The following is a 26,571-nucleotide window of genomic DNA, read 5'->3' as shown; positions in this document are numbered from 1 at the left end:
GGTGTACGCGAGTGACTCGGGTGGTGTCTTGTTGAGGTCTGGCGATGATGGCAGAAGGTCAGACGCGATCAGGGGGGAAGTTGAGCGCGGTCGGGCCGGAAAGACGTTCCGCGGCGGGCGCAAAGGTCTGTTAGCACATTTTAGCTACAAAAGCTACTTACAACTTTATGCCTTTGGTGCTGCTTTGCTCAGCTAGCAACGGAGGTGGACAAAGACCGCGCGTATGAGTGTTGCAGTACAAGAACACCGTCCACCCGACGTTGGCACTGCAAGTTCGACCCTCAGGAATCCCACGATGCGGCCACGTGGCATTCCAGCGCAGCCATATATCGCCGTCCTTGTTTTCGACCCGGGTCCAGGGGCCAGGGCGCGAATGGCTGGACAAAGATGCGTGCCGGCGCATCGTGTTCCACTGGTGCCCATCGCACACCGGGATCGAATGGAATGAGGCGATCGACGCAGATGCGAAAGCGGCGGCGGACTTGCATGCCTCAGGAGCGCGAACAGTGCTCAGCGGCGTTCGCGCGCCATATGCTGGCGGTGCGGCTGAAGTCTGAGTGGCGGGGACGATACCGCAACTCACGCCCATACGCGGGCCACGACTTCCTGAGGTTACGGGTGTTTGACCCGCCAAAACACACAACCAGCGCTGCGCTGGGAGCGCACGGACACTCGCCTGCGGCGATGTCTCGCTTCTGCCGCGCGGTGCTCAATATTCAATCATGCGCCCATCGGATCGTTCCGAGCGCGTTTCTTCAAGGGTGAACCCACGGAATGCCCCAAGTGTCATGTGCTGCAAAGCCGCAGCCACATACTGCTCGAACGCACGAGGTATGAACGCTGGTGGCGCTGCGGAGGCGAAATCGATTTCCTGCAGCGCCTCTAGGCGTACCAAGACCTTTCCATCACCAAGAGATGGCACATTCACGTTTGCGGACGCGCTGTCATAAAGAAGGGGGTGGGTGAAAACATATGCACCAAACAGAGAAGGCGAGCGGAAAAAAACAGCGCGGACGACGTGAAAAGACCGCCCTGCGACACAGATGACGAGCACTCTGAACAGACAGGGGGTGCAACCAGCCCTTAGATGTAGGCCCACAACCTTCAACCCGAGGGAGCATATGCAAAGACGACGCTCTCCATTGTTCTGGGATACACTACGTACGAACTCACTGTATGTTATGCCTACCATAGGGCTCCGCCCTCGAGGACAATAAACAAGGATCCAAAAAAAAAAAAGGCCCACAGGCTGAGAACACTCGTCCACCAAGTGTCACCCATGTAGAAAAGCCGCACCTGTACTCCGTACGCGGGATATGATTGACCCCCCCCCCAAAAAAAAAAAGACCCGGGTCCAGGAAGACGAGACGAAAGCGGCTGGTTCCCGAATGGGACGTGTGACCGTCTACTTTAAAGCATCTCGGAGCTTCCAAATATCCAACCGCGTCTTTGATGATTAGGTTACGTCCCTAGGACTAGCATTGACTTTTCCGACGCCTTCTACCGCACAGCCACCTTGTGAATGACATGCACAATGGGGGAACATGATCGCAGCGCAAATGCGAACGCAGAGAAAGCACCCGTGATCCAACGATTACAGCCAATTCGGCACAAGTAGTCTCGCATAGAATAATCTGCCACGCGTACTACACACCGACATCGTCTACAGCGCCGTCTAGATGGCCTTGTTCTTGATGAGCTCTGAATCGCACGGCACACATCAGCCCGGGGTGCTCGTCAATGCGCCAATGCAAAGGGTACTCACGCTCGATCTCGGCCACGGCGCTGGTGAGGACCTCCTTCTGGACCTTGGGGTCTTGGATGCTCTTCATCACGTTGTCAACGACGGACTTGACAAGGTCGGCCTGCTCTGACTCCTTCGCCTGCTGCTCGAAGCGGACCCAGCTGTCGAGGACAGACTTGACCTCGGTGGCGAGCGTGACCTTCTGGCGCTGAACAAAGGCCTCGTTCTCGAGCTTCGCGGTCTCCTGGTCGGGGGTCAGCAATGAGTTCCTAACCTAAACGACACGGGTAGGAGTTTGTGCGGAGCAAGAAGGCTGGAACTGGGCCAAAGCCGATAGGATGCGGACAGAATGTGTGTGGATGTGAAGGACGATGGGGAGAGAAAAACGCGCATGCCCAGGAAAACGCACCTTGGAGAGCGCAAAGAGACCCTCGGTGATGGAGACGACATCCTTCATCTGTTCAACAGACTGAATGCGGTCCTTGACGACCTGGGTGTGCTCCGAACGGGAGGAGTTGAGGATGTTGCGGAAGCGGTTGATGTGGTCCTCAGCCCATTCCCTGTAGCCGTCCTTGGCACTCTGCAGGGAAATGTGTGAGTGCTAGAAGACAAACCGGGAAGGGAACATAGGGCACGCTTTCCCCAACGCTGCCACACACAACTCCGCGAGACACGCGTTCAACAGCAGCAGAGGCGTAGAATTGCACTCTACTGTGCGAGATGGGCCGAGGGACGCAAAATGAGAAGACACGCACCCGGTAGATGAAGGTAATGAGGATGAAGAAGCCCGCAGCGATGACGGTCTCCTCGTTGACGACGTAAAGCTCCTGGGAGATGGCGGTGGCGAGCAGGCCAGTACCGAGGATGGCCGTGCCGGTTTTGGTGACGAGGCCAGGAGAGGAGGGGAGGGTGTTGATGATCTCGGCGGCGCGCTCTTCCGGGGGAGGCTTTGAGGAGCTCGCCATGCCACGGCTGCATAACGGACACAAAGAAAAAGACCGCGCCGAGTGTGAGGAAAACGGGCAGACGGACGCGACGGGACGTGTACTCACGCAGCGACCACGCGGGGGATGGCGGAGACGGCCTGAGGCCGCACACGGGAGGCTGGGGAAAGAGGGGTGAGCAGCAAAGCGGGAGAGCGGCAAGAGGTCGAGCGTACCAGAGGCCCTGAGGGAGGAGGCGGCAATCCTGGAGGCCATGTCGGATGGGGGAGAGGTGCTGGCCGTCGCCTGCCACGGCGAGCACCTCTGTCCAGGCGCCTCATCCGTGGGAACCAGCGTCCCGGTCTCTCACGACGCGTCAAGCCGGCAAAATCCGATCCCGACTCCGCCACCCACCGCTGCGACGACGACGCGCACCGCTCTGCCACTAGTCAGCTCCCCCATCAATGCTCTGCCACAGCTATTGTGTGATGTATAACCACGCCGATCTTTCTGCTTCACGCGTACACCAAGGATGGGGCACTGTAACCTCCTTCCAGCGATAATCTTGCGCCGGCGCATCAACACGGACCTCTTGACGCTGTCAATGAGGTCGAATTTGCAACCAATCGACGCTTTCGTGGTCTTCCCCGCCTATAAACCGGTGCTCTACTGGGGCGTAACCTTGCGCTTAGCGTGGGTCTTGCACGTAATCGTGCGGGATCGTCGTTCGATATATCAGCGCCCCCACTTCATGCTCTCCGCTTCCATCCTACGACTTCTCTCCTCCGTCCGATGTCTGGTGACCAGACGAGCTATGACCCAGAACTTATAAGTGAGTATGAAGGCGTGTAAGTTCTCTCATTCCCGCACGTCTCTTCTGCTGTTCTCACGTCTTGGTATTGCAGCTTTGTTTACAATTGCTTCACCTTTGCTACCATCGGTGCGCTGCCGCTGCGCGCCACAGTCGTCGTTGGCTGCATGTGTTGACCACGGAATACTTCTGCAGCTTTAATCAGCTACGAGTATATCATCACGCTCGACGCAGAGCTTGATCTCTTTTGGCGCCAGAGGATAACAGGCGCATCTGCAATTTTCCTCATCAACCGGTACTGGGTCCTGATCTACAACCTCACATTACTACAAGACTACAGGCCTTTCTCGCAATCGAGGTCTGTTGTCTACGTGTCATCACCCAGAGCGTATGTTTCACGACCCATCTTTAGCTGCGCTGTGTGGGTGAACGGCACAAGAGTCGTCGAGATTCTCAGCTATGTTCCATGGGCCTGTGCGTCTCCTACACTCCGTTCACGTCGTTGCCGCTCATCTTCGTGTCTTTTAGCCTTCTCGGCCCTCCGCGCATTTGCTCTCAGCGGGAGATCATGGCTAGTTGGAGGTGTTGTACTTTTGTTATCAATGGCCCCGGTTGGCGTGAACTTCGTAAGTATATTCTTTCTGATATTCCGTCGAGGCATCAATCTTGACGACATTCCAGGTGGATTTTCGTTACTCCACCGTCACCATCGACCCTATATGGGGGTGTGGTCAAGACGTGGCTGAGTCTTACTCCCTCTCTACTGCGTGAGTGTACAGATGCTCAGCTATCTGACGAATTGCTGACATCCTCGTTTCGCCAGACGTATGTAGAGCTTTCATCTGGCCCACAAACCGCGCTAACTAGTGCTTCATCCAGTAACGGCCATCTCGCGATCGTCCCTTATCCTCTCGGACCTAATCGTAATCGTCGTCACCTGGATGGCGACATACAAGGCCACCAAGATTGCTCGGGCGGCGGGGCAGAATTTGCGATACAGCTTCTCTGTCCTACTACTTCGAGATGGTATGTGTTCCTTGCCCACGTTTTGCTTTCGAAGCATCTTTGACCAGTCCTTAGGAATGGTTTACTTCGTGTACGCCTTCGAACCTCTCTTTCCAGCGCCTATCACTTCCAATTGACGCGACACCTCGTCAGTGTTCTCCTCATCATGAACGGCCTGCATCTTGGCTTCTCGATAGGCTCTGTAGCTGCTTCCCTTCTCGTGCCCAAAGTGGAATCCGTACTAACGTGCTCTCAGATCCTCACGTCTTCCACTGACGACATCAGCTCTATCATCCTCCTCGTTGAGCCGTACGTATATTCTTCACTGCTCTCAGACTCTCACCGACGCCACACGCGACGCCCCTAGGATGAATGCGGTTCTCGTCGGCCGCTTCCTCCTCAACCTCCAGGACACGAATTTCCGCATCTCCCAGGCAGGGATGACATCGCTTCCTACGCGTGATGGGCCGTTGCGAGCCGATCAGGACAGGATAAACACGGTCGTCTTCTTCAAAGAGCGGGTCCTGGGCTCTCTCGCGGACTCGATCGGCGACGATTCGACAGCGATCGAAGACGGGTCGAACGAGTACGAGTTGAGCCCTGAGCTTGAATACCGTGGGGTCACTAGAAACGATGTGCGGGCGACCGGGCACGGGCCGTGTAGTACAGAGGGAGAGCGAGGGATGTGACATGTATGTTGTTCGATTTCTAAGGTCTAGCTCTATTGAAAGAATAACTCCGCACAGCGGGGCGTTCTAGGAGTGCCTTCCTGAGAATGCGACGGTCACCGTCCGCGTGGAAGCGCTAGCTGTGTGCACAGTCATCCTCCTGTTCCCTCTTACGCGTCCACCGCGCCGCCACCTCCGACGTGGGTACTCGCCAACGTACTTCAGGGTCCCTCCTCACAGGCACTAGCAGCTGTCGTCCCTGAGGCCTGAGGTGAATTTGACCTGGTACAAGGGCGTGTCGCGTGCTCCTTCGATTGCGCGAGCTCTCTAGCTATTGGTCAGGATCTCAACTTCGTAAGCCCGCGCAAGATCCCGGCGATCTTGAGTCGTCTCGCGCTCCCGGCTCAATCTGCAGGAAACGAACGTCCGGCGGCCTCCGGTTGCTCCCCAGCTTGCGCTTTACGAGCGAGTCGGATCACGCTCGCGCGCGCGTGCTTGGCTTCTGAGTGTCGGGACTCGGGACGGCGGCAAGGATCCATCCACTCCGCAGTGCGTCCGTTTTGGTCCACCATATGTCTGTCGATGGCTGCTATTGTATCAAGTGCACACCCCCGTCCAGCCCCGTCCGCGCCCCACATGGAGCCGCACAGGCGCCTGTCCCCGTGGGAATCGGGCCGAGCTTTCCGCAGGACTTCTTGAGCGCTTGAACTCGCCCAATGATGGCTCCTTTCGTCTCTTACATCAAGGTCGATCCTCCCACCTTGCCTGGTTGGCCCTTCAAGTCATTCCGAAAGCTGGACACACTCGTCACGCTCAAGGATGAGGTCTTTTACGACTGTCGTGCGACAACCAGCGCCAACCAAAAATATCAGGAGACTATCAAGGACCTAGAAGGTTACGACATCGACAGTCTCATGGGTCTGATGGATGCGGATCACGGTCCTTCGATGCTTGAGTTCGCCCTTCGGTATGACCACCTTCCAGCGATCTCGCTCTCTCTGACGCCCCCTCCTCAGTGAGATGTCAGGTTGTCGCTCCGCAAAGATCCTCGGCGGCATGGACATCATCGAGCTGCTGCAAACCATCGTCCGCGGCTGCCCGCACCCCCGCTACCACCTGGGAGGCCAGAAGTCGCGGGCGCGCAATGTCGACGAGCTCCTCGCTCTCCGCGCGCTCGCCGCCGCCGCCTGGGTCTACCTCCAGATGCACGCCGAGACCAAACCCGCGCGCGGCGACGCGGTCGCGCACCGCGCGCCGCACTCGCTCCTCTATCACGCCGCGCTGTACTGCAACATGGTCGCCGAGCGCGACTTCATCCCCCGCGTCGTCATCCGCGTCGCGATCTGGATCGAGACTGTCGCGCCGCGCTGGGGGGTCGACCTGTACGCGTGCGCCCATTTCAAGGGCTTCGGGAACCTCCGGAACGTGTACCGCCTGTTCCGCGTCGAGCAGCAGGGCCAGTTCGAGCAGCAGAGGATGAAGGCCCCCGGGCGCGAGAACAGGTATCGCTGCGCGGCGCCGGGATGCGGCATATATGCGGTGAACATGGGAGCGTTGAAAAAGTGCGCGGGGAAGTGCTCCGGGCCGTCGAAGGCGTACTATTGCAGCAAGCAGTGCCAAGCTCGGGTACGTACCTCTGTCCTCTTGGCCGCCCGCCGTGGCTTGCGTGCACGCCGTGCGCTCATTTTTCCAACGTAGCATTGGGTCGTCCACCAGTCGTCCTGCCGGAAGATAGCGCGGACGAGCATCCCCTTGGACGACGGAGACCCGGACTGGGTCGACGTCGGGACGTTTGACGACACACCCATCGCGTCCGATCGCAAGGCTGACCTCAACGTGCAAGATTCTTGGCGTCCTTTCTCGGACGGCGGTCTGTTCGTGGAGCTCACGCACCCGCGCCCGCGCCATCCCGAGGGCGAGCTGATCCGCATCGTCTCGCAACAAATGTCCCCTCGGTTGTTGCGTCTGTTCAGAGACACTTTCTTGGACTGGGTCATCAAGGGACGGAAAAGTGCGATTCATAAGAACTGGAAGGTGCGTTCGTTTCCCGTTTGTTCTGCACACGGCCTTCGCTCAACTTCCTGTGAAGCGTCTCGTGATCAAGGGTGGATTCAGTAAGAAGTCCGAGGTCCGTCAATATCGTGAAATTCTTGAGAGAATGCCGGGGGTCTTCTGAGGGTATTTTATCTTGATTCGTGCCAGTAAGACAGCGATCAATTCTGTTTCATCCGTCTTGTACACAGTACCATTGAAGTGACGCCCTCGCTCCGCGGTGTCATACCATCCATTGTACGCTAAATGAACGGTTGTACTTGGTGCTCATTACGATAAAGATGGAATGTTGTATGATACTAGTCTCGAGGATCACAGCGACGGAACTAACGTAGGTCGATTGTGAAGGAAGACGCGCGGACCTCGATCATGGAAAGCCACAACGTAGAGGCCGGGACTTAGTGTTGTTCTCGACGCCCGGATGCTTTCCAAGTATGATACGGGGTGATAGAGATGCATGGGGCGGTTTAGAGGGCGAGGAAGGTGAGCTCGGAGTCGCTCAACGCGGAGTCGACTTGCCCTCGTCCACCTCCCGCGCGTATGACGCAATCGAGCGCCCGTGGTGACGCGGAGCGCCCGTTTTCCGCACGCAGTCGGCCCGCGGGTCTCGCCCTACCCTCCGCGCACTTTGACTGAACGCAGGGCGCACTGTGGCCGACACAACACCTCATCCGGCGCCCCTCAATGTGTCGAAACCTCGCCAAACGCACTCGCCTCCAGCGACCATCGACCATCGCCGCTCCGCTCCTGAACGCCTCTTTGTCTGTCTTGTCCGTCAGTGCCCGAGCTTCGATGTGCTCTGTCAACGAACGCCCACAGTCAGCGGCACCCAGCAAGAGATCGGCCGTCCTCCACCCTCTCCACAACCCCCACGCGCTCCCCGCCGCCAGACATCATCCAACAACCCGTCGGCGAACTTGTGCAAACGAACCAGACCGCTTCTTCCAATTCCCGTCGCCATCTGGCCCGGAGCGGGCGGTCGGCGATGCAGATGAGGGCGTGCTTACGGCCAACCACTTGTACGTGCTTATTTACCTTCTCATCCTCCCAGCCCTTCTCCTACCAAACACTCCCCCCTCCGTCTTTTCCAACGTCCGCACCCCTTCGTTCTACCGCGTCTATGCGTTCAACTGCCTCGACCTGGCTTTGCTGCTGACGTCGCCCATCGTCGTCCGTACCAAGAATGCGCAGGGCCCACCGCCCGTCAGGCTTCACTTCCCCAAAGCGGAGTTCATGGCACAGGCCGCGCCCTTCGCTCAGGGCTCGCGATCTCCAGCCCGCTGCCTATGATCCCCCCCCTGTGCGCCTGCACACGTTCACAGACACCATCCCAACCGATGTCCCGATCAACGAGCCCTCCGCGGCGGATACGCAGGCGTGCGTGTTTTCGATAGCGGAGGACGCGCCCAATTGACGGTACCATCCGCGCTCGCCATGCCCGCCAACGTCCAACACACCGCCTGCAATCGCCGTCCGATTTCGCTCGTTCGACTCGAGGACTATTCCTCGTTTGCACCTCAAGGCGTCGTGGCGTTCCCCAGAGCCCACACCGGACGGGTACTCGAACCTGGTCGACAGCTGGAGCGTCGGTGTGATTGTCATTGCCATGTGCGTCCGTCTGGGCGTGCTGACCATTCTCTCTGGTCAGGCTCATGCAGGGCACCCCGTTCGACGCAGACCCACCGAACACGGACATCCATACCAACATCACGACCCGCCGGGTGCAGTGGACGCCCCTGTACGAGTGCGACGTGAGCGAGCAGGGTGCGTGTCCCCTCCCTCTTCCTCGCCACGCGAGCTGACCTGAGCCCTGCACACACCCACAGCCGAGCGGTTCATCCGCGCGCTCTTCGCGTCTTCCCCGAGCGAGCGCATGTCGCTCAGTACGCTGTGCCACCCGTGGCTCGCGACTGAGGCCGAGCTCGAAGGCGCGCCCCGGCCGCTCCCCGCGACTCCCCCTGCGCTTCGCACCGCGTCGCTCCAGTCGCCCCCCACTGCTCCCTCCTTCGCAGACAGCGCGCCAGCAGCAGAGCCCGCGCACACCCCGCCGCCCGCCGCCCCGCCGATGGCCCCGCGAAGGCCGCCCGGGACGGCTTCACTGCTCCGCATGGACGGCGAGCGGGCCGCGTCAACGCGCTCCGCGGCGGGCTCGTGCAGGTCTCTCGACGGCCCGAGTCTCATCCTCGTCGTGCACCCGCCGTCGCTCGAGCACGCCGCGACCCCGGTGCGCGACGCCGACGCCGACGACGACAAGAGGCGGCTATGTGCTGTCGTGCCCGCGGTCCGCCGCGAGCGAGAGGAGCCGGCGCGGCAGGCTCCAGCGGCGGTCGGAAGTGCTGTCGCGGGCGCGGGTGGCGGGCGAGGAGCTCCAGGCGCTGTCGCAGGACATGGGTGCATGGGCGGTGGGGGCTCTGGGTGAGGTCGGTGGGGGGCCTGTGGGGGAGCCGGCAGAGGAGCTAGAGCCTCGCGCGATGGAGGCGACGCGGGCGCGAGAAAAGAAAACGCTCAAGGACGAAACACTGGTCAGGAAGTCACCGATGCGCAAGGGGGTGAAGCGCAAGCCGCTGCCGGAGGAGAGTGGCGACGAAGGAGAAGGAGAAGGAGACGGGGCGTCGCTGCTGCCGCAGACGCAGACGCAGGAGCGGGAGGATTCTGAAGGGGAGTCACCGCGTGTGGCGAGGCGGCTGTGGATGGAGCTGTCTATGATGTCTATCGCGAACGTCGATGGTACGGACTAGTTGCGTTGGCGACACACACTGTCGTGCATTCATGCCGATACTTTCCGCGTCCTGTCTTATCATACATACCCATACCCATAAGTACATGCGCGAACGTTCTCCCGGATGCTCACTGAAGTACGATATTTGGACGTGCTTCAGCGTGCGCAGAAGGAGGGAGTGGGGCGAACGAGGATCATACATATGTAGCCTGTACCCGGTAGGGATCACCACGGGTGCAGGTGCCTCGGGTACGGGCGCGGGTCATCCAACCTGTGCACACACACACGGTGGACCCTCGGGAACCCGTGGAAGTTCGTGCGCTCAACACTATGGCATTGCACAGTACTACTGTACAGCACCGCATGTATATATACACGGCCGACTTGCACGGCCGCGAGCTATCTTGTGCCAACTACAAACTACGACGAGTCTACGCCCCACTCCTCCCGACGCGCAGGCCAGCAGGCCTGTCCGCGACCGTGTCGGTACCGGGGACCGCCCGGCGCGCACGGGCACGGCACATGGCTGCACCTCGCGTTCGCTATCGTCGTGGTGCATTCCGTCTACGCTGCGCTCTGGTGCCCTAAGCTGGAGGTGGACCGGAGCGGGGTCTGTCAAGGTTCAACGTTCAATGCGGGCCTCACGTCGACGTCGACGCCCGTGTCCATACCCGACACACGCTCGGAGGCCGTGCCAGCGTCGCAGTACTGTCGGGAGAAAGAGACCGCACGGTGTCAGTGACCGCAGGGCGAGAAAATAGAGCATGCGTACCTGCAGTTCGTAGCGCTCCACCCACCCACTTCGTCGACCCAGAACCTCGCGGCAGGGCGCGCCTGCCGGCGTTTGTGACACGCGTGGCGAGCTGTGCCGCCGCCGCCGTTCAGGACCGTCCACCGGGGTGCGGAACGGTGGACGCGTATCGGGATCGAAGTCGGCGAGCGTCGGAGCGTCTTCGTGTCGTCGATGGTGAAGGTGACGGGCGACATCCGGGAGTCGTCGAGGAGGGGGAAGCGATCGCGCGCGACAGGCACACGCGCAGGTCCACGTACATCAGCGCAACGCCCGCCGCCTCCATGCGGTCGGGCATGCCCTCGACGAGCGGCGTGAACGCGTTGTATAGCCCGTCCGCCGAGTGCGAGGGGAGCCCGAGCCAGTCCATCTGGGTTGTATCGAGCATTCATCTGGGATACTGTCGACCCACACGGAGGTCGAGCATCATGGGCTGGCGTGAAGAGACCTTGGTGGAGATGCGCGTGAGGGAGAGTCGCACGCGTTTGGGGTGGGCGAGGGGCAGATAGGGGTGAGGAACGACGGACCTGGAGGCGTCGAAGTCGAGGATGAGTTTGAGAAGCTTTTGCCATACGCTCACGATGGAGTTCGGCGAACGGCTCGCGGTCGCTGCGGTCACCATTCAACGTGCAGCTTTCAGCAGGCAAGAGATGCCGTTGCTGGCGTGTAGGGCGTAAGATGTCACGAGGGTGGTCTCTGGGTGAGTACAGCAACATCTGCTAAAGGTCTCGGGACTCACTCGAAACCGCCAAGGTGCTTGTGCTCGACCTCCGCGATGATCACCGATTCCCTGCGAGCCTTGTCGACGATGTTGGTGGGGACGTGGTGCTGCGCGCCGGCGAGTTGAACGAGCGCGCAGAGCGCGGCGAGGTCGGGTTCGCATGGACGAGCGAAACGCGCGCAAGAGCGGAGGAGGGCGGGGCGGAGGGCGGGGAGACCGGCAACGGGGTGATGGGGACGCCGTGTCGCACCCGCGAGTCAGACGTGCCCCACTGCCCGCGCGAGCGAACAGGGCCCGCGCAAGAGCGGAGGAGAGCAAGGTGGACGGGGGTCAAGCAGAGGTGGAGAGCACAAAACGGGGTGTACGCACCGAGCTAGCGGTCGCCGTAACTCATCGCGCCCCCAACATCCTCATCTCCGAGTGGAGAACGCCCGGCTGAACGCCACCCACACGTCGCAGGTGTCCAGTGTCCACCTGCAGGGAGGCAGGCCAGGGAGTACGGCACCGGGCACCGGGCACCCGCGATTGGGGGTGCGTGGCGGGCGCGAAGCGGGGGAGGCGGATGGACGAGCTTAAGGATGTCCTCGCATGTTGTGCATGTCGTGGGCGCCGCCAGGAGGGTGGGCGAAGGAGATGGCTGGCACCAGGTGCCGCCGGACGCCTGAACGGGGTGCGACGCGTGAAACGAGACAGAGGAGGGAGAGGGAGAGGAAAATGGTGGCTCGCGTTCCCGCTTGCCGCCCAATTCCCGCCGACCCTCCACTGGCGCCTATCTCTGGTGCCATGCTCGCGAGCATCGTGTGGGTGACCGAGGGGTAGAACTCTGCAGTGTCGAACGCGAAGACGGACGTGCAGGGCCATCCGGCACGCCCACGTTTGGCGAGTGTGGTGCACGAGCATGAGTCCAACGTCGACCGTAGCCCTCTCCTTAGTCCCGCGGAACTGCCAGGCGGAGTTTGCGCGGTCAGCGCATGCGTCTATTAACACGGGTAGGCTGTATGTTCTCTTCAGCTCGCCTACCGCTCACTCCCCGTCCTCCTCCCCACCCACGTCCTTGCTCACATCCCGTCTCGCGAGATTTGGCGCTCAGGGAACCTCCATCCCAGTCAGCCTCACTATGCCGCCCTCGCCGATCGTCGAGGCTGCCAATGATTCACCCCACGCTCCGGTACGCACAGACTTGAATCACCCAATGAGGCGAACGACTGGCAGCTAATACACTCACACTCAGACCTCGGCGCATTTGTCCATTCAACAAACCTCAAACACGGCTCGTCTCTCTGAAGATACACCCTCCTCCATGACGCTGCCAGTATGACTGTTTTTCTCTTTCGGAAGCTAAAATTTGCTCATGCAGTTCGATCAGGCGAACGTGTCCCTTGACAAATTCTGTGTCCTGCTGAAGGAGATTCTTGATGAATTCAAGAAGGTGTCGTGTGATCGTTTCCACGTCCCTCTCGTATGCTCACCATTGATCAGCGCCCGCAAGCGGCAGAAGAGGGTATTGGAACGGAAAGGAACGTTGGTGGGATTGAACCCGTGAGTATATCGTTCACTTTCTGCCAGATACTGGAGATTCATGGGGTGCGCAGACTCGTATCGAACCATCACTAGCAGCAGCAGATACAGAACTGTCGGATATACACGAGGATGTGATAGTACGTCCTGCATCTCACTCGGTTGCATCAAGATATGCTGAACGTTCTGAATCATAGATCTCGCCACGGTCTAACAAGTACAAGCAAACGGAGATCGATGCGGCATGGGATGAGACGAGAAAGACGGTGGAGAAGTACAGCGACGAGCTCGTCGACCAGTGGAACAAGGAGATCGACGGTCTCTTGACCTTTGTACGTGTCGATGTTCATGCCTCGGCGGTGACCCTCACCTGCGACCACTCAGGACGGTCTGTTCTCTGCCGCTCTTACCGCATTCAACACCATTGCCTTCGCAATGCTCCAGCCTCAATCGAGCGATCAAACCAACGCGATCTTGACTCAGGTCTCTGCCCAGCTGAAAAGCTTCACGCTCAATCCCTCATTTGTCAACTCCACCGCCTTGGCGTTCCAGGACATCGTGCCGACCCCGTTTCGCCCCGAGACCTGGGCCGTTTGGGTGAATGCGCTCTGGTTCACTAGTCTCACGTTCAGCTTGTCGTCGGCAACGATTGGGATCATGGTGAAGCAGTGGCTCAAAGAGTACAACACCGGGCTCTACGGGTTCTCCGCACCAATCACACGACGTCGCATCTACCGGCTCTCGAACCTCAATAAAGCGCACATCCCTTTCATCATCTCGCTCGTACCTCTCTTTCTGATCGCCGCCGTCGTTCTCTTCTTCGCTGGCCTCCTCATCCTCCTCTTCCACTCCGACGTCCGCGTCTTCTCCGCCACTGCGGTGTTCGTTGGGATGCTCCTGCTTTTCATCATTGTCACAACCATCGTCCCCTCGATCTATCCCTCGATGTGTTACTTTTCGCCTCAGTCCAGGGCCTTCCATCCTCTCTGGAGTGTCATTCTCAGCTTCTACTCGCCCGTTTATGGTTCAATAATATATGCCCTCCACTCTTTTTCCCACACCCGTTACTTGAGGTGCTCAGAGGACAGTGTCTGGGAGCACAGATGGAAGGCCTTCCGCGACATTTTGTCCTCGAGAAGGCTTCCGGAGCCTCTTTCAATATGGAAAGGCGACGAGGAGGCCATTCTTTCACAAAGCGCAACCGATCTCGACGCCCAGACGGTCCACTGGGCGATGATCAGCTCTCAAAACGTCAGCATGGCGCACACGTCTGCGATCTGCCTATCCAGCGACCCACGGGTTGCAAAGTCGTATCGGGAATGGACCTTCGGACGCCTCTCGGCCCTATACGGGTCCGTGCTTCATTGGCCAGACTTTATGGTGAAGATGTTTACGACCCCCCTCTTGAACGTGGCCGGCGGGTTCTCTTTTCAAGAAGTGCTCGAGGGCGGAGGAGACGAGGACACCAGCTTTCCTAGAACGCCCGCTTCATCAGAGCATAACAAGACTGCGGCCCAACTGCTCTTCAGCATGCAAAGAACGGTTGAACCCGCAAACGCAGACTCAGAATGGGACAAACTGTGGATACGGGACGCGTTCCAGGAGATCAGTGACGCCGGAACGTTGCAACTTGGTGCGTCCGCGACTTCACCTTCAACCCCGTCGAAGTCCGAAGAACGCTCACCGTGACCGCAGCTGCCTTCGTGGCAGCTCACCGGATCCAAAAGCTCGTCAGCGACCGTCGCCTCCGACGCGCAGACCCGCCTTCTCAAGACGTCCTCATCGGGGAGTTCAAGTTCATGTGGAAGCACATCCGCCCCATCCGGGAACTCGTCAAGGACTCGGCGCCCAGGATCCGCGAGTGCGATGGCGTCGCTGCGATCCAGCCGTTCGTCGCGCACGCGTTCTCCTCCTTCGAAATGTTCCTCAGCACGATTGGCTGGTCGCTGCCTGTATCACTGCACGACACCTGCTACTGGTTCGATGATATCCTGGACGACATGCTCCAATTCCACTCCCATTCCTCAGACGGCATCCGCTATCTGGTCACACCATCGCTTGTTGCAGCGCTCGAGCGCGTGTTTATGCAGCTCGTTGGAACGGAGGACTGGCGTCACATGGACCCGCGGAGTCGCTGGGTGGACGAGTGCAAAGATCGGCTCCTCGATCTCACGTCGAAGGTCCCGCCGTGCCGGGCCCCTCCACCAGACGCGTCGTCTTCCGCCGCAGGTCCTCACTCGGAGAAACAGAACGACCAAGCTACGGACCCCGAGCTCGTATCCGTCCTTCATTTGTGCGATTCCCGACGCTGACCCCGTCTCACAGCCCTGCATATTCCCCCGTGGGGGTGGACGCTGCTGCCACTCCACACGAAATGTCCACGGCGCCCGACGCAGCGACCGGGACCCGACTGCTCGTCAGTATACTAAGAACGGTCGAACCCGCGAGCGCAGACTCAGAATGGGACAAACTGTGGGAAAACGACGCGTTCCAGAAGATCAGTGACGCCGGAACGTTGCACCTCGGTGCGTCTGCGACTCCACCTTCGAAGCCGTTGAAGTCAGAGCACTCACCGCGACCGCAGCTGCCTTCGCAGTATCTCACCGGATGCAAACGCTCCTCAGCGACCGTGGTCTCCGACACGCAGACCTGCCTTCTCAAGGCGTGCTCACCGAGGAGTTCGAATCCATGTACAAGAATATCGACTCCATCTGGGAACTCGTCAAGTGCTCGGCGCCCAGGATCCGCAAGTGCGACGGTATTGCTGTGATCCAGCCGGTCGTCGCGCACGCGTTCTCCTCCTTCGAAACACTCCTCGTTGACTCGTCGTTGCCCGTATCACCGGACAACACCTCCCACTTCTGCTGTATCCTGAACAACATACTCGAATTGCACTCCCATCCCTCAGACGGCATCCGCCGTCTGGTCACACCGTCGCTCGTTACAGCGCTGGAGCACGCGTTCACACAGCTCGTTGGAACGGACGACTGGAGTCGAGTGGAGGCGCATGGTTTCACGCCTGTGCGCAGGTGCCAAGATCTCCTCCTCGATCTCAGGTCGAAGGTCCCGCCGTGCCCTCCGCCCGATGCGCTGTCTTCCACTAGAGATTCTCAATCAGGGGAACACAGCGACCAAGCTCCGAAACGCGAGTTCGTATCCATCCTTGCCATCTGTGGGACTCCCGACGCTGACCACTGCGTCTTCGCACCAACTTCGCACAGCCCTGCATATTCCCCCGTGGGGGTGGACGCTGCTGCCACTCCACACGAAATGTCCACGGCGCCCGACGCAGCGACCGGGACCCGACTGCTCGTCAGTATACTAAGAACGGTCGAACCCGCGAGCGCAGACTCAGAATGGGACAAACTGTGGAAAAATGACGCGTTCCAGAATATCTGTGACACCGGAACGTTGCGACTCGGTGCGTCTGCGACTTCACCTTCAACTCCGTCGAAGCGCTCATCGTGACCGTAGCTGCCTTCGCGGCAGCTCACCGGATGCAAACGCTCATCAGCGACCGTGGCCTCCGACGCGCAGACCTGCGTTCTCAAGACGTCCTCATCGGGGAGTTCAAGTTCATGTACAGGCACATCAACTCCATCTGGGAACTCGTCCAGCACTCGGCGCCCAGGATCCGCGAGTGCGACGGCATCGCTGCGATCCGGCCGTTCGTCGCGCACGCGTTCTCCTCCTTTGAAAAGCTCCTCAACACAATCGACTGGTCGCTGCCTGTATCACCGGACGACGCCTGCTCCTGGTTCTACGCCGGGATCCTGGACGACATACTCGAATTCCACTCCCATTCCTCAGACGGCATCCGCTGTCTGGTCACACCGTCGCTCGTTGCAGCGCTCGAGCATGTGTTAATACGGCTCGTCAGAACGGAGGATGGCGTCACATGGACCTGCGGAGAAGTTCGTGGGTGGAGACGTGCAAAGATCGTCTCCTCGATCTCACTCGAAGGTCCCTCCGTGCCGGGCCCCTCCACCAGACGCGTCGTCTTCCGCCGGAGATCCTCAATCGGAGAAACAGAACGACCAAGCTGCGGAACCCGAGCTCGTATCCGTCCTTCATCTGTGCGATTCCCGACGCTGACCCCGTCTCACAGCCCTGCGGATTCCCCCGTGGTGGACGCCGCTGCCACTCCACACGAAATGCCCATGACGCCCGATGCAGCTTCTGCCACTTCGCCAGCAGCACCCACGGATATACCGCGCACACCTTAGATTTTCGTCGTGCGCGTCTTTATGCGATAGTGTTGCATGTGCAGGGCTACGGGAGGACGTGGGGTGACTGGTCCTGGGCTTATTATTTCGTGTACGTCTATATGGCGAGAACAGAGAACATATTCTACAGAATAGCTTGTGATGGCAATCAGATGCGAAATTTCATCCTCCAGCTCCGCTTCCTCTCGAGTTAGAAATGCTGTCCTGGTTGAAGTGAACGAGGTTACAACATGTCTCGAAGGATACGAGCAAACAAGTACGCGATCCGGCTGATTACATGTAGCATCCTCCGTTGTTTCGACGCCAGCGTTCCTCCACTGGCCAAGTCGCTGTTCTGACATCCGGCACTGGAATCAGAACAAACATAAGCAATTTTCCACCAACGGGGGGAAGCAGGGAAGGTACTCACGGTGATGGTATACGGGGAACGGCGCACTTGACGAGCCTGTTGAACGCCCTGATGTGCCTCCGGCGGTCCAGGCTCATCCTCATGGAACTCGTCTCCCTCGAAGCGCACCCGGAGGACATCGCCGGCGTCGATGTATATCCGGTCCGCCAGGGGTGAGCCGAGGGGCTCGTGAGACAAGCAAGTTGCTTCCGATCCTGGAAGCCGGAAAAATGTGCTCGCTCTTCTGGGTCGCTGGGGGCGGACGGAGATGGGTGTCGGGGAAGACATGCTAGAGAGGGGGGCACTTACAAGGTGCGTGGATCCGGCAGGTAAACGAGGGGGACGTATACGTCGCTAAAGAATCCGACAGTGACTACGCGTGAGTGAGCTTCGAGGCGCGAGAACGAGGCCGAATTACGTCGGACACCGTCCTCATCCGAGGACTTGATCTTGGCGAGAATGACCTCGGATCCAGAGGGACGGAAGACGCAGAGAATTGGTAGTCGTACCTCCACCTAGTGCGAGACAGACTCACCGATCTTTGTACCACAGACATCCATCTCAGAGCCGCACCTTGCCCTGCCGTACCTCCGCGAGGTCGAAGCCGCGTGTGCACAGGCCGACGGTGTGCAAGACGCGTCTCGCGTGGACCTCGTTGAGCGCATTGGTGATAGCTTGTTCTGGAGGTAGACGAACTGTGCCGGATGTACAGCTACTGCGTCCTGTCGGGTTCACGTTAGACATCGTCGGGTGCAAAGGAAGAGGCACGGACCTTGATCACGGAGAGCTGGAACGCAGAGGGCGGGACTCGGTGTTCTTCTCGACGCCCAGACGCTTGCATGTACGAGATGGGCTGAGAGAGGGCGGGGCGGTCGAGAGGGCGAGGAAGGCGCGAACTCGCTTGACGCGGAGTGCACCTCGCTCGCATGACGCAATCGAGCGCCTGCGGTGACGCCTCTTTCGCCCAGCGCTTGGCGCTTGCTGACCAGCCTTGGACTTGAGCAGGGCGCACCGGCAGTCGGCAGAACGCGTCATCGGCGTACCGCCCCTCAACGCGTCACGACCTCGCCCAACACACTCGCCTACACGCCGTTGCGTCCCAGGGCGTACAGCGATCGAGACAACGTTCCGCCATCCCCAGCGTCCCGCCGATGCCTTAATTCGACCCGTCGACCATCGACCATCGACGCTCCGCTCCCGCACGCCTCTCAATTGGCTGTCACGTCCGTGTGTGACCACCCTTCGCTCTCCACCCTTCATTGTACTCTCGCAACGAACGCGCACAGATCTGCCGTCCGACCACCGTCCCCACACCCTCGAAGCACTCCCCGCCGCCAGATATCACCCAAGAACCCGTCAGCTAGCGGGTGCAAACCAACCACACGCGTATCTCTACCCCCAATGGCGAATGGCCGTCGTTGTCACCTGGCCCGGAGCGGGCGGTCAACGATGCAGATGAGAGCCTGCTTGCTGCCACCTAATATTCGTACGTGCCCATCTATCTTCTCGACGCTCGTCCTCCCAGGCCTTCTCCCAGCCAATACTCCCCCCTCCGACTCTCCCGCCGTCCTCACCCCATCGTTCTACAGCGTCTGTGCCCCACTGACTCCGTCCTTCGCCCAACCACGTCCGTGTTCGCACAGAACGCGCCAGACGGCGCCGTCGCCGTTCAATCATCTGTACCTTGGCCGCACCTAACCCTCAACGCGCCAGGCTGTTGAATATGAGGTAGGTACCCAACGCTCCTAGACCACAATTCCACGCTCACATCCCGTGCAAGCAGAGAATGGCTGGCCTACGCTCGCGCTCGAGAGGGACCATTCGTTCTCGCAGAACGCGAGACACAGTGTACACCCGTGCCATCGTCCCGATAGAACACCTGCTCGTTCGCTTCCGCGGGGCACGCGCGCCCTACTTCCTCGCAGTCGGTGCCAGCACACTTCCCGTCACACTCCTAATCACAGTCTCACTCAAGCCTACGATTGGACATTCCCTGCACTCTCTACGACGCATACGCACACAGCGGGACAACGGGGAGCAGGCCCGCCAGGGCAAGAGCCAGAGCCATGCACCAGGACGGCGCACGCCGCCCGCTCGAGCGTCCCGTCAAATTCCAGCTCGAGTGAGAGCTCCCTGACGCTCTCCCAGCACCTCTCCTCCTCCGTGAACGCCTCCCGGAGCGCCGCCCCCGTCGCGCACCACTCCTTGCGCACCACGAGTTCCAGCACCGCCAGCCGCGTGTCCGCGAGGGGGTGTCGCAGTCGTATGCAGGACACGTCGACCTCCTGCGCATCGTCCGGGCCCGGCACACGCAAGACGAACCGCCGTGTGCGCGTGCGCAGCCCGAGCCGGTACACGTCGTCGAGCGACGCGCGGACCTCGTCCAGCGCATCCACACCGCGAAGCCCCGGCGTACTGAGCAGCCTCAGGCAGTGCGGCCCAGAGCTCGAGCGCTACTCTCGCCTTCCCGTCCCTCCTGGCCACCTCCATGTGCAGCGCTCCCGCAACCATAGCCGATTTACTCTGGTGCATGCCTGGTGCGTCGCCCCCAGACCATCCACTCGAGCTCGGCTGCAATCGACCCGCCGTATGAACAGGATGTTCCGTCCACTGAACTGTCCCCGACGTGTCACGACGACGTCATCGGTGCTAGACCTCAGACCTCAACACTCGAGCCACTCGTGTACGCCTCTCCGCTGTATGCGCTCGCCTATCGCTGATACCGTCCCGCACAGGTACTTACCCACCCACGGTGGAGGAAACACAGCCCCTCGAGGCACAGGCGGCGACCCAGCTCGTGTCCCAGACCGAACACCTGGCCGACGACGACTTGCGGGGCGTGCTCATCCCCCACACATCACGGCTCAAGCGTATCGCGCATGTACCGGCTCGGACGCAAGCCCCGCCTCAAAGACGTCGTGCTCGACAAAGGCGCGCGGGCGATTAGTGCGTCCACGCCGCCCCTTCGTGCGCCTGCCCCGATGACTGACGCGGCTGCTCGCAGGTGGACGCACTGCTCGATCGAGTGGGACGGGGACCACTGTGTACTACGCTCCGCGTGGCCCGCGGTCAATTCGGTGAACGGAACGCTCGCGAGCATGCCATCTCCTCGCGCCGCGCCACACCGCCCGCTGACGACGCCCTCCAGATCAAGCATGATGTTGAAGCACAGGTCGCGCACCGACCGGAACTGCAAAACATGGCCGGCGGCCGACCCTCTGCGACTCCGTCTGCCTCTTTTATCTGGTCTAGCTCGTCCCCTCTGCACACTCGCCCGCGGCCGGATGCAAGCCCGCACGCACGTCGCCGCACACAGGCGGAGGATGAGATCGGCCTCCAGGTACGTTTCGCACCCTCGCTCTTATCTTCTTCCCGTGCGTGCCTCCCGTCCTGCGTCCTTTCGATCTCCCCACGGCCGCGATGTCTTTTGCTGTGGTGCCGTAGCGGGAAGGCATCTACGACCGCAGGCAAATCATGGAGGTCAGACAGTGCTGGATCCGTGTTCTGGGGATTGGGCGGGCAGGCGTCTGGCGTCCGGATTCCAGTGGGGACGCAGAGATGACTGGGTTTCGTGCCGAATACTCTTGCGAGGACGATCCGTGTCAGGGAGGTTCCAGTAGTCGTGCGACGTGTGACGGTGTTCCACAGACACAAGACACACCATGGAGGCCGCGCCGCGCGCAAGTTCGGACGCGTGCGCTGTGGATTTTGCAGGAGCACAGCACGACTATGCACCCGCCCTCCGCGCTCGCACCGCCCACGCCTTGCCAGCGCCCCACATTTCCTGGCCCTTGCGCGCCGTACGTTCCACTCTGCGAGACTGCATCCCCGCCACGCTGACGACAGCCGATAGCTGGCCGTTCGACAACTGAGCGAGGGCAAACGAGGGCGCCGTGGCCGCATACGCTGGCGGAGAGGCGTCAGCGAAGGTCGCGAAGAGCGGAAGAAGTCGGGGGAGGAATATGGCCTGCGCCGTGAGCCTTCAGGTGTGTGCTGCATCTTCAGCTTGGTTTGCCGGAGCTAACGAGTCCCCAAGATCGAGGGCCATCCTCTTGCCGACCGCGATGCGTGGCGGCCCGTCTAGCAGAGAGCGCAGGAGCGTCTCTTCAGTCGCGGCACTGCAGCTCCGATGCAGCATTGTGCGCTCGGGCGCGCGTGTGCGACGGCCGCGAATCGAGGACGTCGACTTGGTGCGTAAGCCGTGTCGACAGAGGCAAGCGCGCCGCCCTCAATCCCACAGAGCCTCAGATCGGGCCACCGCATGCGGAGCAACACCTCCGACAGAAGCCGTGGCTCTGTATGCGACGACTTCGGCCGACACCTACTCCCAGCAGCCAGCGTCGGCCGCGACTCTGGGCGGGTGGAAGAAGTTGATGCGGCGCACAGCGGCCTGACGTTGTCGTTCGTACTCCGAACACGAGCGCGGCCTAGCTACGGCCGCGCACGCGGCATCGCGAACATCTCGTGCGCCCTTCGCGAAGGTCGGCCACTGGCGTGCGGCCCACACTTGCCTCGATCCACGGCAGCGACGACTCGCGTACGCACCGCTCGTTACTGCCAACCTCGGGTTCCGTGGACCGGTCGCTCAAAGCGATTACACCTTCCTCCTCCGGCCCCTACTCGACGCTCGACCGGCGCAGTCAAGTGAGATCGCTTCCAGTGTCCGCGACGCGCTCGGCGATGGCGACCCCCCTGCTCATCGCCTCTTGCCGGCTACGGCGTCGCGCGCCCCCGCGTTCGCCCCGCGTCTCCCCCTCCGCTGCGTGCTTTGGCGCCGTCGGCGCGGGGATCTCGCTGCATCTAGCGCGGTGCGGAAATACGCGTTATTGCTGTACGCCTTGCTCCGCGGACGGGCGCTCGACGTTGCCAATGGTTTACCAGCCCGCATCCTTCCCGTCCCTCCTCCACCTCGTCCAGGCCCCCACAACCTTGACCAGAATTTACCTTGGTGCCACCGGCGCGGCGCCCCCAGATCATCCATCCGCATCGGCTGAATCCACCCGCATAGAAAGGGTATGGCGCACTGACTGTCCCTGACGTGTCACGGCGACGTCATCGCCAGACTCACCTCCCGCGTACGCTCTGCCGCTGTATGCGCTCGCCTCTCGCTGATCTCGTCCCGATAGTCCCCCCCACGACGGAGCGATAGCGCCTGAGACACAGGCGCGACCCTGCTCGTGTCCCAGACCGAACACCCAACAGACGACGACGACTTGCGGGGCGTGCCCATCACTTGCAACACCGCGAACCGGAACATCAAGCGCATCCACTCTTCAAGTGCAGCGCACGTACCGGCTGGCGCAGGCCGCTCATGACCGTGCTCGACAAAGACTCGCGGCCATCAGTGCGTCCGCGCCCGCTCCCTCGTGCGCCCGCCCATCTGACCAACACGCCCGCCCGCAGGCAGCACACACTGTTCTATCGAGTGGGACAGGGACCACTCCGCCGGGCCGCGGCCAAGGTTGCCGACTTTTCGATGAGCAGGAAGTTCGCGAGTATGTGATCTCCCGGCGCCGCACTGCACCGCTCGCTGACGACGCCCCCAGATCAGCTCTGACTACTGGTATGCAAGTCTAGTGATGGAACTCGTCTCTGGCGGAGACTTGCTCAAGTATTTCACCAATACAGACCGCGGGCTGCGTGCGCCTCCGCTCATTTATTGCCTTGGTATATGCGCTTACTGTCATCACAGCGGACGCGGATCACGTACCAGATCTGCGACGCCCTGTCGGTAAGCACGTCTCACCTTACCACCTATCGCCCTCTGATCACGGTCTGCAGCACGTACACGATCAAAGGATCGTTCACCGTGACCTGGAGCCGGAGAAATTTCTTCCGACGGACCAGTATCCGCCCAACGTGAAGATTTCCGACTTTGGGCTAGCGAAGCCGATGGATTCCCAGACGATCTTCAAGGTGCGTATTTATGTGAGGCAAAGTTCCTCGTTGCTAACACGCGCATCCAGACGTTCTCCGGCACCCCCATATACCTCGCGCTGGAAGTGGCCGTGCACGACGCGTTCCCGACACCGGACGGATACTCGAACCTGGTCGACAGCTGGAGCGTCGGCGTGATTTCGCCATGTGCGTCCGCCGGGAGACGCGATCGACGGCCGCGTGCTGACCGCTCTCTTTTCTCAGGCTCACGCAGGGCACCCCATTCAACGCAGACCCGCCGAACGGGGACATCCATACGATCATCATGACCCGCCAGGTGCAGTGGAAGCTCCTGTACGAGTGCAACGTGAGCGAGCAGGGTGCGTGCCCTCTCCCTCTTCTCCGTCACGCGAGCTGGGCGCACACACAGCGGAGCGCTTCATCCTCGCCGACCAAGCACATGTCGCTTACTAGCGCGCTGGACCACCCATGGCTCGCGATCGAGGTCGAGGTCGAAGGCGCGCCCCGGCGGCTCCCCGCGACCCCGCCCGCGCTCCACACCCTCCCTCTGTCTCGGACGGCGCGGCGGCCGCGGCGGAGCCCGCGCACACCCCTCCGCCCGCCGCCCCGCTGATGAGCCTGCGAAGGCTTCCCGGGACGGCGTCGCTGCTCCGCATGGACGGCGAGCAGGACGCGTCGATGCGCTCCGTGGCGGGCTCGTGCATGTCCCTCGACGACCCGAGCATCATCCTCGCCGTGTACCCGCCGTCGCCCGAGCGCGCGGCCGGTGCGCGACGCCGCCGACGGGCTCAAGGACGGCCACGTGCTCTCGAGCCCGCGCGGCAAGCTCCAGCGGCGGTCGGAGGTGCTGTCGCGGGCGCGGCAGGCGGTATTGTGAGAGATGAAGATATATTTATTAGTATGCTACTACAACGTGGAGGGCGAGGCGGAGGCGGAGGCGGAGGCGGAGGGCGAGGACAACGCAGCGGGGAAGCGGGGACGTGGTGCTGCGCGCCCGGAGTCGGAGCAGCGCGTAGAGCACGGCTAGGTGGTGCTTGCATGGACGAGCGGGACGCGCGCGAGGGCGAGGCGGCGGGCGGGCGGTGGGACCATGGTCGTGCGGGCACGTGCGCCGGCGAAGGTGAGGGGGGACTCAAGCACGGCGGATACGGCAGCGAAGGTGGGCGAGAAACTGTCCGGGAGGGAGGCGGCCACGGTGAGCGCGAGTGACGGAGAAGGTGGGAGAGGGATCTGTGTTGGAGGGTGATGGTTCTTGTAAACGTCGCGTTGAAGCACGAGAAGTGAGTGTCGTCTCAGGGTTGGAGGAAGCAGGAATTGGCTCGTCGCGCAGGACGACATGGCTTGTGCGAGAGCTTCATCGGGAGGTTCAGGTGTGGGTGGGAAGAGCTCGTGGAATACGAGTAAACGTCAGCCGATACAGACCTCGCAATGAGCGGTGAGGCTTACCGGAATGAAACCTGTCTCGACGTCTCCGTCTATAAACGCCTGGTTTCCCCCGAGGGCCCTCGAGAACTTGATGTTCTCGACCTCTGTACTCTTCCAGCGCACCTCGCGGCTTCCTCATAGCCTCCGTGCGATCGTGCCCATGGACGATTGGAAGAAGCCAATTTGTGTGCCTTGCTCGAATCCTTGCTCGACACGAAGTGATGGCGCGATGACAGCAGATGTGTTCGCGACGAGCATGAAGGGAGAGCTACGTTCTCCCAGAGGTATGCACCCGGCGGAGCCGTGAATATGTGAGTGGGTGTGGGTGTGGATAGGTAGGCGAGTTGGCCAGAGTCGAGGAGGAAGTTGCGTGGGTTCTCGGCGTATAGGCGCGATTCGAAAGCACGCCCGACGAGTGGTATTGAGGACTGGTCGAGAAGAAGCGCATCTCCAGCTGCCACCTGCGCAAAAGTCATGAGCAAATGCAAGGGTACAAATAGTCGAATGCTCACCTCTAGTTGCCGCTGGATGACATCAAGTTCGGTGATCAGGGTGTTCGACTTGCAAGCAAGTGTTCCTCAACGGTCTCAATCAGCGGAAACCGACGCCGAACGTGGAGCCGCCCAACACTCTGCGTTGCCGAACGACTTCGTCGCCTTGCGTTGAGCAGAAGAAAGCGCCTTGTGGGAACTCGCCTTGTGCATGTACGATGCGCACTCTTGGGACGGGTTTGATGAGAACAGGGTAGTCTATGTGGCAAGTCTCATGCGGGGAGGCGAGCGCAGGAGAAGATGAAGACCTTCGTACCTATGCGCAAAGCCTCTTGCTGCAAGAAGTCGAGGTCCTGGTTCCCGTGATGGCCAGAGACGACCAGAACACCTGCAGCAGACATGATATTCTTCGACACGCTGTCTCCGCACTTAGCCTCGCCGCTACGGCTACTCGCAGAAGAACCACACACCTGTTCGAGCCCATGCTCACGATGGCACTCGCCGGAGGCCCAATAAACGCGATCCCCTCCAGCGCGAATCGCTCCGCCAAGTCCGCGTTCTCGCTCATCAGAAAGCCGTAACCTGGGTGTACGGTATACATACTCAAGGTAGGTATTATGCGCTCAAAAATTGCGAACACGTACCTGCGCACGGCTTCGGCCGCACACTTCCACGATCGTGTCTATGCGCAGCGATTAAAGTCCATCTCTTGAGGACAACATGCGCATACAGTAAGGAAAGAACTCACGTAGCTCTCCGCGGACGACGCGGGTCTAATGCAATACACCTCATCCGCCTAGGGTGGGGACAAGACCGGCAGCGACGGCGTGCCGCATCCACGAACTGGACGCGCCCGCGCGAACGAGCAGGACGCGCGCAAAAGGGGAGGAAGGCAAGGTGGACGGGGGCAAAGCAGAGGTGGAGAGCACAAAATGGGGCGCACTCACCGAGCTAGGGGTCGCCGTAACTCAGGCCACTGGGGACCCCAACATCCTCATCTCCGAGCCCCTGGTGGACATCCCCCGCAGGGTGGGCGAAGCAGGTGGAGAGTACGGCACCGGGCACCGGGCGCCCGCGAGTGGAGGGCGGGAAGCGGGTGAGGCGGATGGAGGAGGGAGAGGAAGAGGAAGACGGTGCGCACCGCTCTCAGCTCTGACGTCCCCACTTGCCGCTCACCCCTGCGCGTCTTCAC

The 26,571-nt window shown here is 60.8% G+C and overlaps 8 protein-coding genes across 8 annotated transcripts; 4 read left to right on the top strand and 4 right to left on the bottom strand.

Moving 5' to 3' along the window:
- Nucleotides 1-1,675: 1,675 nt before the first annotated feature.
- BXZ73DRAFT_93006 (ATP synthase) lies at nt 1,676-2,943 on the bottom strand (the record flags this gene model as incomplete). Its single annotated transcript, XM_048026561.1, has 6 exons — nt 1,676-1,701; nt 1,766-1,988; nt 2,154-2,324; nt 2,500-2,716; nt 2,797-2,848; nt 2,904-2,943. 6 exons carry the CDS (start codon nt 2,941-2,943, stop codon nt 1,676-1,678), a joined length of 729 nt encoding a protein of 242 aa, XP_047872105.1.
- A 516-nt stretch (nt 2,944-3,459) lies between these two features.
- BXZ73DRAFT_82009 (uncharacterized protein) lies at nt 3,460-5,172 on the top strand (the record flags this gene model as incomplete). The annotated part of the gene is made up of 9 exons (XM_048023625.1): nt 3,460-3,499; nt 3,674-3,836; nt 3,891-3,952; nt 4,007-4,104; nt 4,160-4,245; nt 4,302-4,303; nt 4,358-4,504; nt 4,681-4,796; nt 4,819-5,172. The coding sequence occupies 9 exons, from the start codon at nt 3,460-3,462 to the stop codon at nt 5,170-5,172; spliced, it is 1,068 nt and encodes a 355-aa protein (XP_047872104.1).
- Nucleotides 5,173-5,870: 698 nt separating this feature from the next.
- BXZ73DRAFT_107048 (uncharacterized protein) lies at nt 5,871-9,941 on the top strand (the record flags this gene model as incomplete). The annotated part of the gene is made up of 10 exons (XM_048016815.1): nt 5,871-6,118; nt 6,168-6,777; nt 6,850-7,185; nt 7,241-7,265; nt 8,138-8,406; nt 8,480-8,580; nt 8,701-8,811; nt 8,852-8,967; nt 9,030-9,529; nt 9,588-9,941. 10 exons carry the CDS (start codon nt 5,871-5,873, stop codon nt 9,939-9,941), a joined length of 2,670 nt encoding a protein of 889 aa, XP_047872103.1.
- Nucleotides 9,942-10,803: 862 nt separating this feature from the next.
- On the bottom strand, nt 10,804-11,334 carry BXZ73DRAFT_107047 (uncharacterized protein; the record flags this gene model as incomplete). Its single annotated transcript, XM_048016814.1, has 2 exons — nt 10,804-11,082; nt 11,125-11,334. The coding sequence occupies 2 exons, from the start codon at nt 11,332-11,334 to the stop codon at nt 10,804-10,806; spliced, it is 489 nt and encodes a 162-aa protein (XP_047872102.1).
- A 1,835-nt stretch (nt 11,335-13,169) lies between these two features.
- BXZ73DRAFT_23173 (uncharacterized protein) lies at nt 13,170-13,974 on the top strand (the record flags this gene model as incomplete). Its single annotated transcript, XM_048017671.1, has 2 exons — nt 13,170-13,283; nt 13,336-13,974. Coding segments are annotated over 2 exons (753 nt in total), but the record flags the coding sequence as incomplete, so codon positions are not given.
- Nucleotides 13,975-17,870: 3,896 nt separating this feature from the next.
- Nucleotides 17,871-20,722, bottom strand: BXZ73DRAFT_107045 (uncharacterized protein; the record flags this gene model as incomplete). The annotated part of the gene is made up of 7 exons (XM_048016813.1): nt 17,871-17,938; nt 17,993-18,080; nt 18,139-18,205; nt 18,262-18,287; nt 18,338-18,418; nt 19,638-19,980; nt 20,580-20,722. The coding sequence occupies 7 exons, from the start codon at nt 20,720-20,722 to the stop codon at nt 17,871-17,873; spliced, it is 816 nt and encodes a 271-aa protein (XP_047872100.1).
- Nucleotides 20,723-23,349: 2,627 nt separating this feature from the next.
- On the top strand, nt 23,350-23,642 carry BXZ73DRAFT_20336 (kinase-like domain-containing protein; the record flags this gene model as incomplete). The annotated part of the gene is made up of 2 exons (XM_048017598.1): nt 23,350-23,481; nt 23,532-23,642. Coding segments are annotated over 2 exons (243 nt in total), but the record flags the coding sequence as incomplete, so codon positions are not given.
- An 844-nt stretch (nt 23,643-24,486) lies between these two features.
- BXZ73DRAFT_107043 (uncharacterized protein) lies at nt 24,487-25,947 on the bottom strand (the record flags this gene model as incomplete). The annotated part of the gene is made up of 7 exons (XM_048016812.1): nt 24,487-24,849; nt 24,910-25,011; nt 25,161-25,349; nt 25,401-25,448; nt 25,606-25,637; nt 25,696-25,796; nt 25,850-25,947. The coding sequence occupies 7 exons, from the start codon at nt 25,945-25,947 to the stop codon at nt 24,487-24,489; spliced, it is 933 nt and encodes a 310-aa protein (XP_047872098.1).
- Between the last annotated feature and the right edge of the window lie 624 nt (nt 25,948-26,571).

Source organism: Epithele typhae (assembly GCF_022376455.1).
Source record: "Epithele typhae strain CBS 203.58 chromosome Unknown BXZ73scaffold_98, whole genome shotgun sequence".
Taxonomy (NCBI): Eukaryota; Fungi; Basidiomycota; class Agaricomycetes; order Polyporales; family Epitheliaceae; genus Epithele; species Epithele typhae.
The sequence above is the reverse complement of the archived record's forward strand: the minus strand, read 5'-3'. Positions and strand labels throughout refer to the sequence as shown.